Source organism: Eriocheir sinensis, chromosome 57, assembly GCF_024679095.1.
Source record: "Eriocheir sinensis breed Jianghai 21 chromosome 57, ASM2467909v1, whole genome shotgun sequence".
NCBI lineage: Eukaryota > Metazoa > Arthropoda > Malacostraca > Decapoda > Varunidae > Eriocheir > Eriocheir sinensis.
In genome coordinates, this window is record NC_066565.1 from 5,451,299 (window position 1) to 5,466,298 (window position 15,000).

Genomic DNA, 15,000 nt, shown 5'->3' on the forward strand with positions numbered 1-15,000 from the left:
GGGAAGAGAAGAGAAAGGAAGTGAAGTGAAGTGAAGGGAAGGGAAAGGAAGGGAAGGAAAGGAAAGGAAAAGGAAAAGAAGAGAATGAAAGAGAACAAAAGAAATGGGAAGGAAAGGAAAGGGAAAAGAAGGGATGGGAAAAGAAGAGAAAAGAGGAGAGGAGAGGAGAACGGAAGGGAAGGGAAGGGAAAGGAAGAGAAGGGAAGAACAGATAAGGTAAGGTAAGGTAAGGTAAGGTAATATAAGGTAAGGTTAGATTTGGTAAGGTAAGGTAAGGTAAGGTAGGGTAAGGTAAGGTAAGGTTAGATAAGGTAAGTTAACGGAAGGTAAGGTTAGGTAAGGTAAGGTAAGGTAAGGTAAGGTAAGGTAAGGTAAGGTAAGGTAAGGTTAGATAAGGTAAGGTAAGGTAAGATTAGGTAAGGTAAGGTAAGGTAAGGTAAGGTTAGACAGGTAAAGGTAAGGTAAAATTGGAGAAGGTAAGGTAAAGGTAGGTAAGGTAAAATGAGTAAAGGTAATGAATAAAAGGTAAGGTTAGATAAGGTAAGGTAAAAGGTAAAGGTAGTAGATGGGGTAAGGTAAGGTAAGGTAAAGGTAAGGTAACGTAAGGTAAGGTAAAATTAGTGGTATTAGGTAAGGTAAGGTAAGGTAAGGTAAGGTAATAAAAGGTAAGGTAAGGTTAGATAAAAGGTAAAGGTAAGATTAGATAAGGTAAGGTAATATAAGGTAAGGTTAGATAAGGTAAGGTAAGGTAAGGTAAGGTTAGATAAGGTAAGTTAACGTAAGGTAAGGTTAGGTAAGGTAAGGTAAGGTAAGGTAAGATTAGGTAAGGTAAGGTAAGGTAAGGTAATATAAGGTAAGGTTAGATAAGGTAAGGTAAGGTAAGGTAAGGTTAGATAAGGTAAGGTAAGGAAGGTAAGGTTAGGTAAGGTAAGGTTGAGGTAAAAGGAGGTAAAAGTTAGGTAAGTAAGGTAAGGTAAAGATTAGGTAGGTAAGGTAAGGTTAGATAAGGCAAGGTAAGGTAAGGTAAGATAAGGTAAGGTAAGGTAAGGTAAAGTTATGTAAGATTAGGTAAGGTAAGGTAAGGTAAGGTAAGGTAATGTTAGGGTAGGTGAGGTAACGTAAGGTAAGAAAAAACGGTAAAAAAAGGGAGGTAAAGGCAGAGGAACAGGTGGTTAGAGGTAGCTCGTTAAGGTAGGCAGGTGGGGAGGCGTGGGAGGGAGGGGGAGGAGGAGGAGGAGGGGAAGGATGGGAAGGGTGAGAGGTAGGGAGGGAGGAAGGTAAGATGGGAGAGAGTGGGAGGGAGAGGGAGGAGAATGGATGGGAGGAAAGGAAAGGTAAAGGAAGGGACGGGAAGGGCAGGGGAGGGGAGGAGAGGGAAGGGAAGGGAAGGAAAGGGTAAGGAAGGAAAGGGAAGGGAAGGGAGGGGAAAGGAAGGGAGGAGAAGATAAGGGAGAGGAGATAGGTAAGGAAGAGGGTGGGGGAGGGGGAGGGAGGGGAGGGAGGGGAGGGAAGAGGGGAGAACGGAAGGAAAGGGTAGGGAAGAAAAAGGAATGGAAGGGAAGGAAAGGGAAGGGAGGAGATAGGCAGGAGTAGAGGGAAGGGGAAGGGAGGAGGGAGGGAAGGAAGGAAGGAAAAGTGAGAAGAAAAGGAAGGGAAGGGAAGGGAAGGGAGGGGAGATAGGCAGGAGTAGAGGGAAGGGGAAGGGAGGGGAGGGGAGGGAAGGAAAGGGAAGGAAAGAGTAGGGAAGAAAAAGGAAGGAAAGGGAAGGGAAGGGAAGGAGGGGAAGAAAAAGGAAGGGAAGGGAAGGAAGGGGAGATAGGCAGGAGTAGAGGGAAGGGGAGGGAGGGAGGGAGGGAGGAAGGGAAGGAAAGAGTGAGAAGAAAAAAGGAAGGAAGGGAAGGGAAGGGAGGGAGATGGGCAGGGAGTGAGGGAGGGGAGGGGAGGGAAGGAAAGGGAAGGAAAGAGTAGGGAAGAAAAAGGAAGGGAAGGGAAGGGAAGGGAAGGGAGGGGAGATAGGCAGGAGTAGAGGGGAGGGGAGGAGGGAGGGAGGGAGGGAGGGAGGAAGGAAGGAAAGGTAAGTAGGGAAGAAAAAGGAAGGAAAGGGAAGGGAAGGGAGGAGATGAGCAGCAGGAGTAGAGAGGGAAGGGGAGGGAGGGAGGGGAGGGAGGGAGGAGGAGGGAGGAAGGGAAGGAAAGGGTAGGGAAGAAAAAGGAAGGGAAGGAAGGAGGGGGAGAGGGAGTAGAGGGAGGGAACGGAAGGAAAGAGTAGGGAAGAAAAAGGAAGGGAAGGGAAGGGAAGGGAAGGGAGGGGAGATAGGCAGGAGTAGAGGGGAGGGGAGGGGGGGAAAGGAGGGGAGAAAAGTTAGGTAAGGAGGAATGGACGAATGGAAGGAGCAGAGGAGAGATAAGGGGAGGGAAGGGTTGGGAAGGGGAGGAAAGGAGGAGAGAAGAGTTAGGTAAGGAAGAATGGAAGAATTGGAGGAGAGGAGAGATAAGGGGAGGGGGTAGGGGAGGAAGGGGAGGGGAGGGGAGGGGAGGGGAAGGGGTGACTTACCTGCCAATTAGCCTCCCCGCTTTGAGGTGGGCGCCAATACCTGTGTGGGGAGGGGGCGTGGGAAAGCCCTAATTTGGGGCGTTTACCAGAGAGAGAGAGAGAGAGAGAGATAGTGAGATAATAATAATAATAATAATAATAATAATAATAATAATAATAATAATAATAATAATAATAATAATAATAATAATAATAATAATAATGTTAGAATTACTCGACTGTTTATTATTTTCTGTATTATTAACAAGGAATATTAGTCTCTCTCTCTCTCTCTCTCTCTAATGTTATGGTAAGCATACAAAATCTATTCTCCCTCTCCTTTCCTCCTCCTTCTCTCCTTCCTCCCTCCTCCTCCTCTCTCCCTCGTCTCCTTCCCTCCTCTCCCTCTCCTCCTTCTCTCCTTCCTCCTCCTCCTCCCTCCCTTCTCTCCCTCCCTTCTCTCCCTCTCTCCTTTCCCTCTCTTCCTCCTTCCTCTCCCTCTCCTCCCTCCCCTCCCTTCCTCTCTCTCTCCCTCGTCTCCTTCCTTCCTCTCCCTTTCCTCCTCCCTCCTTCCTCTCTCTCCCTCGTCTCCTTCCTTCCTCTCCCTTTCCTCCCTCCCTTCTCTCCCTTCCTCCCTCCCTCCCTTCTCCCTCTCTCCTCCCTCCCTCCTCCCTCTCTCCCTCTCCCTCCGTCCTTCCTTTATTCCTCACAATTGTCTCTCCCTTTTCTCCCTTCCTCTCCTCCCCTCCTATTATATCTCCCTTTTTCCCCTCTCTCTCTCTCTCTCTCTCTCTCTCTCCCTTACTAATCTGATCAGTTGTGGGTTGACAGCTGTGAGGGAAATGGGAGGGGGGGGGGGTTGCGTTCCCTGCCCCCCCCTACTACTACTACTGCTACTTCTACTACTGCTACTACTACTACTACTACTACTACTACTACTACTACTACTACTACTACTACTACTACCATAGTCCACATCATTCCGTCCGTCCCCTCGTGAACGTGGATGCGGCACCTGTACATAAAGTGATATCTAGCTCGCATTCAATACTTATTATTTATTGTTTCATGTTATTTCGATTATTAATCATTATTTACATGCAGTAAATCATTAAAATACCCTTTATTTGCACTTGCAGAGCCAGATGTGGTTTAATATGCCTTGAATGAGCTATCAATCAGTGAATTTGAAAACCACAGATCGTTCGAGCATGGCGTGACTGTGTTACTTGATACAGTCTTGTCTGTTCGCGTGCTTGTGTGTTAGCTTATCGATGCAACCGACTGACTTGTTTTTTGTATACATAAACATTCAAATATATCACTGAAAAAATACGGCGCCATAAGACCCTGGCTGTTGCGGCGCCTAATTCAAATCAATCAATCAATTACTGAAAAATAAGCTTGAACGTCTATCACAACAGTTGATTTTCACGCATTCACGAACTAGAAATGCGCAGGTAACACAGCCAGCAAAATTTCCGCTTTGTTGGTGGACAGACGGAATGAAACAGACTATACTACTACAACTACTACTACTACTACTACTACTACTACTACTACTACTACTAAAATCTCTCTCTCTCTCTCTCTCTCTCTCTCTCTCTCTCTCTCTCTCTCTCTCTCTCTCTCTCTCTCTCTCTCTCTCTCTCTCTCGTTCTTTCCATCCCAATACACTGTTCGATCATTCTCTCCCTCCTCCTCCTCCTCCTCTTCCCCCTCCTCCTCCTCCTCCTCCTCCTCCCTCCCTCCCAATCAATGGAGGAAAAATTAGCGAATCGCGCAACTGTTTTTATTCTAAGAACGCGCTTGTTATGTATTGTTAAGGAGGGGGAGGGGGGGGAGAGGGAGGGAGAGAAGGAGGAAGGGAGGGAAGGGAGAGGAGAGGAAGAGGCGAGAGAAAGGGAAGGAGGAAAGAGGGTTGAAGAAAGGAAGGAAGGAAGGGAGGGAAGAAGGAAGGAAAGGGAGAGGGAAAGAAGGAGGGAAGAGAAAGGAAGAGAGAGAGAGAGAGAGAGAGAGAGAGAGAGAGAGAGAGAGAGAGGAAGGAGAGAGAGAGGAAGGAAGGGAAGGAAGAGGAAGGAAGGAGAGAAGAGGAGAGGAAGGAAGGGGTTGAAGGAAAGGAAGGAAGGAAAGAAGGAAAGGAAAGAGGAAGAAAGTGAGAGAAGGAGAGAAGGAAGGAAGAATGGAGGAAGAAATAGAGATGAAAAATGAAGGAAAGAATGAATGAAGGAAGGAAGGAGAAAAAATATGAAGAAGAAGGAAGGAAGAAGGGAAGGAAAGAAGGAAAGAAAGAAAATAAAGAAGGAAGGAAAGAGAGATGGATGGAGGAATGGAGAGATAAAAAAGGAGAAGGAAAGAAGGAAGGAAGGAGGAAAAAAAAGGAGGTAAAAATATGAAGAAGAGAGAAGGAAGAGAAGGAAGAAAGGAAGGGAAAGAAGGAAAGAAATAAGAAGAAGGAGAGAATGAAGGAAGGAAGGAGGAAAATAAAATCTAAAATGGAGGAAAGGAAGAAAGGAAAGGAGAAGGAAGGAGGGAAGGAAAGAGGGAGGGAGGGAAGGAGGAAATAAGGAAGGAAGGAAGGAAGGGGGAAGAAGGGAGATTTGGGTAAAATTAGAGGAAGGGAGGGAAGGGTGAAATTGAGGGAGGGAAGGGAGGAAGGGAGGGAGGGAGGGAGAAAGGAAAGGAAAGGTAAATTGAAGGGATGGATGATTGAAAATGAGTAATGAGAGAGAGAGAGAGAGAGAGAGTCAACGTATATATATATATAAAAAAATAGCATCACACACACACACACACACACACACACACACACACACACACACACACACACACACACAAAACAAACAAACAAACAAGCAAACAAACAAAAAACAATCTCTTAACAACCCAATTCAATAGTTAAACACCAAACCACCACCACCACCACCATCACCACCACCACCACCACCACCTCCATCACCACCATCACCACCACTCCACAACCAGACTCAGCACAGAGAGGATGGCAGGCGCTAAGTGGTGGTGGGTGGTGGTGACGGTGGTGGTGGTGGTGGTGGTGGCTGGTGATGACATGGTGTTGAGGAGGAACATTGGACACGAAGGGGAATCGCGTAGATCTGATGTGGTTGAAATTTTTGATTATGGTGATGAAACTGGAGGTGAAACTGGTGATGAAACTGGTGATGTAACTGGTGATGAAACTGGTGATGAAACTGGAGGTGAAACTGGTGATGAAACTGGAGGTGATGGTGGTGATGAAACTGGAGGTGAAACTGGTGATGAAACTGGAGGTGAAACTGGTGATGGTGGTGATGAAACTGGAGGTGAAACTGGTGATGGTGGTGATAAAACTAGAGGTGAAACTGGTGATGGTGGTGATGAAACTGGAGGTGAAACTGGAGGTGAAACTGGAGGTGAAACTGGAGGTGAAACTGGAGGTGAAACTGGAGATACGACTGGATATGAAACGGGAGATGAAACGGGAGATGAAACTGTTGATGTTCATGTTGAAGATAAGTTTAATGATTTTTTTGTGACACTGTTGAAGAAACTCTACGAAACTGGAGGTGAAACTGGAGGTGAAACTGGTGATACGCCTGGTTATGAGACGATAGATGAAACTGGTGATGTTGATGTTCATGTTGAAGATAAGTTTAATGATTTTTTGGTGAAACTGTTGATGAAACTCTACGAAACTGGAGATACGACTGGAGGTGAAACTGGAGATACGACTGGAGGTGAAACTGAAGATACGACTGGAGGTGAAACGGAAGATGAAATTGGTGGTGTTGATGTTCATGTTGAAAATAAGTTTAATGATTTTTTGCTGAAACTGTTGATGAAACTCTACGAAACTGGAGGTGAAACTGGTGATGAAACTGGTGATACGACTGGATATGAGACGATAGATGAAACTGGTGATGTAGATGTTCATGCTCAAGATAATTTTAATGAATTTTTGGTGAAACTTTTTAAGAAACTCTACGAAACTGGTGATGAAACTGGAGGTGAAACTAGTGATACGACTGGATATGAAACGGGAGTTGAAACTGGTGGTGTAGTTGTTCATGCTGAAGATAAGTATAATGATTTTTTGGTGAAACTGTTGAAGAAAGTCTACGAAACTGGATATGAGATTGGAGGTGAAACTGGAGGTGAAACTGGTGATGTTGATGGTCTTGTTGAAGATAAGTTTAATGATTTTTTGGTGAAACTGTTGATGAAACTCTACGAAACTGGTGATGAAACACACTACGAAACTGGAGGTGAAACTGGTGATGAAACACTCTACGAAACTGGAGGTGAAACTGGTGATGAAAAACACTACGAAACTGGAGGTGAAACTGGTGATGAAACACTCAACGAAACTGGAGGTGAAACTGGTGATGAAACACACTACGAAACTGGAGGTGAAACTGGTGATGAAACACTCTACGAAACTGGAGGTGAAACTGGTGATGAAACACTCAACGAAACTGGAGGTGAAACTGGTGATGAAACACTCTACGAAACTGGAGGTGAAACTGGTGATGAAACACACTACGAAACTGGAGGTGAAACTGGTGATGAAACACTCTACGAAACTGGAGGTGAAACTGGTGATGAAACACACTACGAAACTGGAGGTGAAACTGGTGATGAAACACTCTACGAAACTGGAGGTGAAACTGGTGATGAAACGCACTACGAAACTGGAGGTGAAACTGGTCATGAAACACTCTACGAAACTGGAGGTGAAACTGGTCATGAAACACTCTACGAAACTGGAGGTGAAACTGGTGATGAAACACTCTACGAAACTGGAGGTGAGACTGGAGGTGAGACTGGAGGTGAGATTAGAGGTGAAACTGGAGGCGAAACTCCTGGTGAAACTGGTAAGGAAACGCTCTACGAAACTGGTGATGAAACGCTCTACGAAACTGGTGATGAAAGGGTCTACAAAAGTGGTGATGAACGTGGTGATATAACCGGTCATACTGAAGTGAAGCATGATGAAAATCCAGGTGAAACTCGTGTTGAAACTCTCTACGAAACTGGTGATGAAACTTGCCTCACCAGCGCCTCACCACTCATCATCACCACCACACAGGTCACATGGGTTCCAACGGTGGTGACTATGCTCGCTGTCAACGTCATCACCACCGAGGTCACCATCACTTCGTCCACACTCCTTGATGGTGACCTCGTATCATCAACACGTGTCATCACCATTCCCAGTACCCAGGTCAGCACTATCACCACCTCCGTCACCACTAACATATTGATCACCACCAAGATACCTTACACCAGTACCCGCGTGGAGATGGTTACCGAATTCACCACACTCACGGATGTCAAAGTCGAGGGGGTCTACTCAACTAAATACTGGCTCGAGACTCTCACCACGACCACAACACTGACCACGACACGGTACAGACCTATCTCTCTCTGGGTCAATGCTGTGTCTTGTCGAACATACACCACCCTCACGAAGACTTTCACGCCAGTCATCAAACCTCGCGTACCCGTCACCAGCCAGGCAGAACATCACCCAGGAGTCACGAGTCTGTCAGGACATCACCCAGGAGTCACCAGTCAGGTCAGGTCCCATACACCAACTGTCACCAAGTACTACACAGCCTGGGGGACAAGGACTCAAACGGTCACCAAGCCAGCCCTCGTGACAGTCCAGGTGACCATAGACAGACAGCCTGGTGAGCCTTGTATCCAGGTGACAAGTCCGGTAGCCCCCAGTAGAGAGTATGCGGATCTGCCCGACCAAGGTGTGTATGTAAGGCCTGTACCTGGGAGAGATCCTGATGGGGGTGATCGGCATTTCCACGGGTCGAATCATGGTGTGGAAAAAAGTCTCCCAGCAGACCATCACTTACGGGTTGAACAGGACGAAGATGCGCATGGTGGGACAAGGCACATCATCCACTCTCAAGATGACCACCAATACAAGAACGAGAAATTGCCAGACGAGCATCACAGTCAAGCTAAGGAGAACGAACCACTGACATTTAAAGAGAAGATGAAGGTCAAAATGTTGGACAGCATGAATTACCTCGAGGATAAAATGCTGGAGAGAACATTGCAGTTGGAATCCCTACTCTTGTGGCCGTTTGAAGTGGAGGAAAAGGGAGAGGGACAAGAAGGGCCGAGTTATGTAGACGCGATGAAGCACGGGATAAAGAACGCCATAAAGAGCAAATTCGAGGGATTGTATGAGTTAAGTCTCCGAAAGTTCAATTGGCTTCACTACATGCTTGGAGAGGAGGATGATGAAGCTTCGGCTGAGGCTTCGGAACGGGAAAATGAAGCTTAGAGGCGAGGTGTTGAAGAGGGAGAGTAAAAAGATTTGAGAATGAGGGAGAAGTGAGCTAAGATATGCGTTTAAAAAGGGAATTGAAGATTTGAAGTGAATGAAACGGTGGAAAGAGCTTGGAGAGGAGGCTGATGAAGCTTAGGCTGAGGCTTCGGAACGGGGAAATGAAGCTTAGAGGTGAGGTGTTGAAGAGGGTTAGTAAAAAGACTTGAAAACGAGGGAAAGTGAGCTAAGATATGCTTTTAAAAAGAAAATTGAAGGTTTGAAGTGAATGTAACGGTGGAAAGAGGCTTCGAGGAGGGAGAATGAAGCTTTGTGGTGTTTTAAAAGCAAAGGGAGAGTGGGAGGTTCGAAGCTGATGAAAAATTAAGTTAGAAAATACGATAAAAAGGAGAAAAATATAAAGGTTTTGAGGTGAGAAAAGGTGTCAAATTAGGGTTTAAAAGGGAAAATGATGCTGTGAAGTATTTTAAGTGTTGAAGATGAAGTAGAAGATACACAATTGAGGAAAAATAAAGCAAATGTTTAAAAAGGGGTATTGAAGGTTTTGAAGTGAGAACGAAGCTGTCAAATGGGGGCTCGAAAGGGAGAATGAAGCTGTGAAGTGTTTGAAGTGTTGAAGAGATAAAGTAAAAGAATTGAAGAAAAATAAGGCAAATGTTTAAAAGGGGAATTGAAGGTTTTGAAGTGAGAACGAAGCTGTCAAATGGGGGTTCGAAAGGGAGAATGAAGCTGTGAAGTGTTTTAAGTGTTGAAGAGATAAAGTAAAAGATAAACAATTGAGGAAAAAATAAGGCAAATGTTTAAAAAGGGGTATTGAAGGTTTTGAAGTGAGAACGAAGCTGTCAAATGGGGGTTCAAAAGGGAGAATGAAGCTTTGAAGTGTTTTAAATGTTGGAGAAGTAAAGTAAAACATACGCAATTGAGAAAAAAATAAAGCAAGTGTTTAAAAGGGGGAATTAAAGGTATTGAAGTGAGAACGAAGCAGGAACGAAGCTTCGGAATCAGGGTTCAAAGTGCTTCAGACGAAAAAAAAAAAAACTAAAGAAAAAGTGTTCAAAAGTGAGGAAATTATTTGAAATGTGTGAAGAGTTTTGTCTGTGTGTGTGTCTATAACTATGTGGATATGTTTGTCTATCTATATGTCTGTCTGTGTCTTTCTGTGTGTGTGTGTGTGTGTGTGTGTGTGTGTGTTAAGAAGGAGTAAGTGGCTTAATACAAGATCGAACTATGCTTAAATAGAATCCAGGAACTTGTTGAACGCGTGAAATAATATGAACTTTGTGAACCTTCCTAATTACGGGGCTGTGTGTGTGTGTGTGTGTGTGTGTGTGTGTGTGTGTGTGTGTGTGTGTGTGTGTGTTAATGTTTAGAGGTCTAGTTTTTGTCATTTTTTTCTTGTGTAATGTTAAGAAGTGTTTTAATTTGTGTGTTTGTTTTTTCTTAATGTTCCGAAGTTGTTTTAGTTGAATGTTTTGTCTATATATAATTTTTTTAGAAGTGATTTTTTTTTCTTTTTTTTCTAACTACGATTTTGGTCCAGCTTTTTCTTCTATGTATTATTCTGTGTATTCTCCTATGTATTCTATGTATCTTATGTATCTTCTATGTATTCTATGTATTCTTCTATTCTTCTATATCTTCTATGTATCTTCTATGTATTCTTTTATTATTCTATGTATCTTCCATGTATCTTCTATGTATCTTCTATGTATTCTTCTATGTATTCTTCTATGTATTTTTCTATGTATTCTTCTATGTATTCTTCTATGTATTTTTCTATGTATTTTTCTATGTATTCTTCTATGTATTTTTCTATGTATTCTTCTATGTATTTTTCTATGTATTCTTCTATGTATTCTTCTATGTATTTTTCTATGTATTTTTCTATGTATTTTTCTATGTATTTTTCTATGTATTCTTCTATGTATTCTTCTATGTATTTTTCTATGTATTCTTCTATGTATTTTTCTATGTATTTTTCTATGTATTCTTCTATGTATTTTTCTATGTATTTTTCTATGTATTCTTCTATGTATTCTTCTATGTATCTTCTATGTATTAATGCTTGGAAATAACGTCTGCTGTTTTATGTGTTTTTTTCTGTTTTAATTCGTTTCGTGTTTTATTAAAGTCGTGATTGTCTTTTCCTTATTTTTTTTTCTTAGCCTTTCTTTTTGTTTTTTTGTGTTTTGTTTTCCTCCATTTTCTTTCCTTTCCTCTTTTTCCTGTTTTCTCATTTTTCTTTTTTTTCGTTTACCTTATTCTCTCTCTCTCTCTCTCTCTCTCTCTCTCTCTCTCTCTCTCTCTCTCTCTCTCTCTCTCTCTCTCTCTCTCTCTCTCTCTCTCTCTCTCTCTCTCTCTAATTTACACTCACCCGTTTAGGATTATGGCAGTCTCCCTCCCTCCCTCCTTTCCTCTCTCTCTCTCCCTCCCTCCCTCTCTCCCTCCCTCTCCCCCTCCCTCCCTTCCTTCCTCTCCTTCCCTTCCTTCCTCTCCTTCCCTCCCTCTCCCTCTCTCCCTTCCTCACTCCGTTTCTCACTCCCTCTCTCCCTCCCTCCCTCACTTCCTCTCTCTCTCTCTCCCTCCCTCCCTCCCTCCCTTCCCTCTCTCTCCCTCCCCCTGTTTAAATACCCTCCCTCGCCCGTATCTTTAAAACCCTTCTCTCCCTTTCCTTACAAATTCTCTCCCTTTTCTTCTCTCTGATGTATAAGCTTCTAAAATCCCTTTATACTCTCCCTATTTTCCTCTTCCCTCCCTTTTTTCCTCCTCCCTTTCTTTTTTCCTTCCTTTTATTTTCCTCCGCCCTTTCTTTTTTCCTTCGTTTTATTTGCCTCCTCCCTTTCTTTTTTTCTCCTTTTTACCTCCTCCCTTTTTTTTCTCCCTTCAATTCCTCCTCCTTTTTTTCCTCCCTTTTTCCTCCTCCCTTTTTCCTCCCTTTTTCCTCTTCACTTTTTTTCCTCCTCCCATTCTTTTTTCTCCTTTTTTCCTCCTACCTTTCTTTTTTTTCTCCCTTTCTTTCCTCTTCCCTTTTTCCTCCTCCCTTTTTTCCTTCTCCCTTTTTTCTCCTTTTTTCCTCCTCCCTTTTTTCCTCCCTTTTTCCTCCTCCCTTTTTTTCTCCTCCCTTTCTTTTTTCTCCTTTTTTCCTCCTCCCTTTCTTTTTTCTCCCTTTCTTTCCTCCTCCCTTTTTCCCTCCCTTTTTCCTCCTCCCTTTTTTTCCTCCTCCCTTTCTTTTTTCTCCTTTTTTTTGTCCTCCCTTTCTTTTTTTCTCCCTTTCTTTCCTCCTCCCTTTTTTTTCCTCCCTTTTTCCTCCTCCCTTTCTTTTTTCTCCTTTTTTCCTCCTCCCTTTCTTTTTTCTCCCTTTCTTTCCTCCTCCCTTTTTTTCCTCCCTTTTTCCTCCTCCCTTTTCTTCCTCCTCCCTTTTTTCCTCCCTTTTTCCTCCTCCCTTTTTTTCTCATTTTTTTCTACTCCCTTTCTTTTTCTCTCCCTTTCTTTCCTCCTCCCTTTTTCCCTCTCCCATTTTTTATCCTCCCTTTTTTCTCCCTTTCTTTTCCCCCTCATTTTCATTTTTTTCCTCTACCTTTTTTTCTTCCTCTTTCTTTTTTTCCTCCCTTTTTTTCCTCCTCCCTCTCTTTTCCTCCTCCCTCTCTTGTTTCCTCCCTTTCTTTTTATTCCTCCCTTTCTTTTTTCTTCCTCTTTCCTTTCTTTTTTCCTCCTCCCTTTTTTTTCCTCCTCCCTTTTTTTCCTCCTCTCTCTCTTTTTCCTCTCTCTCTTTTCTTCCTCCCTCTCTTTTTTCCTCCCTTTTTATTCCTCCCTTTTTTTCTTCCTCCTCCCTTTTTTTCCTGTCTTTTTTCCTCCTCCCTCTCTTTTTTCCTCCTCCCTCTCTTTTTTCCTCCTCCCTCTCTTTTTTCCTCCCTTTTTTTTCTTCCTCCTTCCTTTCTTTTTCCTCCTTCCTTTCTTTTTTCCTCCTCCCTTTTTTTCCTCCCTTTTTTTCTCCTCCCTTTCTTTTTTCCTTCTCCTTTTCATTTTTTTCCTCCTTCCTTTCTTTTTTCCTCCTCCCTTTTTTCCTCCGATTCTTTTTTCCTTCCCCTTTCTTTTCCTTCCATCCTCCCTTTCTTTTTCTTGTCCCTGTTCGTTTATGCTTTCCTTTTTTCTTTCCTTTTTTGTTAGATTCTATCTCCCTTTTTTTCTTTTTCTTGTTTTCTTTTTTATTTTTCGTTTCGTTATTTTTTTCTTACATTTTCTTTATTTCTTTTAAATCTACCATTTCTTTTTTTGAGTCCCCCTTTTCATTTTCGTTTTCGCTTTTATTTTCTCCCTTTCTTCCTCTCCTTTTCTTTACTTCTCTTCCTCTTTTCTTTTCTTTTATTTCGTATTTTCTTTTCTTTCTTTTCTTTCTTTTGTTTCTTCCCTTTTTTCTTTTTGTTTCTTCAATTTTCTTTTTTTCCTTTCCCTTTCTTTTCCGCTTTTATTTTCTCCCTTTCTTCCTCTCCTTTTCTTTACTTCTCTTCTTCTTTTCCTTTTTTTTCCTTTCTTTCTTTTTCTTTTTTCTTCCCTTTTTCTTTGTTTCTTCCCTTTTCTTTTTTTCCTTTCCCTTTCTTTTCCGCTTTTATTTTCTCCCTTTCTTCCTCTCCTTTTCTTTACTTCTCTTCCTCTTTTCCCTTCTTTTAATTCGTATTTTATTTTATTTTTAATTTTTTTCTTTCCTTTTTTCTTTTGTTTTTTCCCTTTTCTTTTCCCTTTCTTTTCCGCTTTTATTTTCTCCCTTTCTTCCTCTCCTTTTCTTTATTTATCTTCCTCTTTTCCTTTCTTTTATTTCTTATTTCTTTTTCGCTTCGTTTCTTTCGTTCTCTCCCATTTCCTCTTATTTTTCCTTTTTTTCCTCTTTTTTTCCATTTCCTCCCCCATTTCCTTATTTCTCTTTTTATCCACTTTTTTCCTCCTCCCTTTTTTCCTCCTCACTTTTTTCCTCCTCCCTTTTTTCCTCCTCACTTTTTTCCTCCTCCCTTTTTTCCTTCTCCCTTTTTTCCTCCTCCCTCTTTTCCTCCTCCCTTTTTTCCTCCTCCCTTTTTTCCTTCTCCCTTTTTTCCTCCTCCCTTTTTTCCTTCTCCCTTTTTTCCTCCTCCCTTTTTTCCCCTTCCCTTTTTTGCTCCTCCCTTTTTTCCTCCTCCCTTTTTTCCTTCTCCCTTTTTTTCTCCTCCCTTTTTTCCTCCTCCCTTTTTTTCTTCTCCCTTTATTCCTTCTCCCTTTTTTCCTTCTCCCTTTTTCCCCCTCCCTTTTCCCTCCTCCCTTTTTTCCTCCTCCCTTTTTTCCTTCTCCCTTTTTTCCTCCTCCCTTTTTTCCTCCTCCCTTTTTTCCTCCTCTCTTTTTTCCTTCTCCCTTTTTTCCTTCTCCCTTTTTTCCTTCTCCCTTTTTTCCTCCTCCCTTTTTTCCTCCTCCCTTTTTTCCTCCTCCCTTTTTTCCTCCTCCCTTTTTTCCTACTCCCTTTTTTCCTCCTCCCTTTTTTCCTCCTCCCTTTTTTCCTTCTCCCTTTTTTCCTCCTCCCTTTTTTCCTCCTCCCTTTTTTCCTCCTCCCATTTTTCCTCCTCCATTTTTTCCTCCTCCCTTTTTTCCTCCTCCCTTTTTTCCTCCTCCCTTTTTTCCTCCTCCCTTTTTTCCTCCTCCCTTTTTTCCTCCTCCCTTTTTTCCTCCTCACTTTTTTCCTCCTCCCTTTTTTCCTCCTCCCTTTTTTCCTCCTCCCTTTTTTCCTCCTCCCTTTTTTCCTTCTCCCTTTTTTCCTCCTCCCTTTTTTCCTCCTCCTTTTTTTCCTCCTCCCTTTTTTCCTCCTCACTTTTTTCCTCCTCCCTTTTTTCCCCTTCCCTTTTTTCCTCCTCCCTTTTTTCCTTCTCCCTTTTTTCCTCCTCCCTTTTTTTCCCCGTCCCTTTTTTCCCCGTCCCTTTTTTCCTCCTCCCTTTTTTCCTCCTCCCTTTTTTCCTCCTCCCTTTTTTCCTCCTCCCTTTTTTCCTTCTCCCTTTTTTCCTTCTCCCTTTTTTCCTCCTCCCTTTTTTCCTCCTCCCTTTTTTCCCCTTCCCTTTTTTCCCCTTCCCTTTTTCCTCCTCCCTTTTTTTCCCTTCCCTTTATTTTTTTTCTCTCCCCCTTTTCCTCATATTTTCTTTTTTTTT

General features: G+C 42.8%; 1 protein-coding gene across 50 annotated transcripts; it reads left to right on the forward strand.

Moving 5' to 3' along the window:
- Window positions 1-5,548: 5,548 nt before the first annotated feature.
- On the forward strand, window positions 5,549-10,530 carry LOC126984712 (uncharacterized). Of its 50 annotated transcripts, XM_050838700.1 has the most exons (7): window positions 5,549-6,392; window positions 6,906-6,977; window positions 7,014-7,085; window positions 7,122-7,157; window positions 7,194-7,229; window positions 7,266-9,383; window positions 9,519-10,525. In XM_050838700.1, exons 1-6 carry the CDS (start codon window positions 5,603-5,605, stop codon window positions 8,837-8,839), a joined length of 2,580 nt encoding a protein of 859 aa, XP_050694657.1. In that variant the 5' UTR covers window positions 5,549-5,602; the 3' UTR covers window positions 8,840-9,383; window positions 9,519-10,525. The 50 variants fall into 50 exon arrangements, with proteins under 50 accessions (XP_050694657.1, XP_050694642.1, XP_050694652.1 ...); XM_050838685.1 differs by lacking the exons at window positions 7,122-7,157; window positions 7,194-7,229 and adding an exon at window positions 7,158-7,193 and having other exon boundaries at window positions 7,014-7,121; window positions 7,230-9,383; window positions 9,519-10,530; XM_050838695.1 differs by lacking the exons at window positions 7,122-7,157; window positions 7,194-7,229 and adding an exon at window positions 7,158-7,193 and having other exon boundaries at window positions 7,014-7,121; window positions 9,519-10,530.
- The last annotated feature ends 4,470 nt before the right edge of the window (window positions 10,531-15,000 follow it).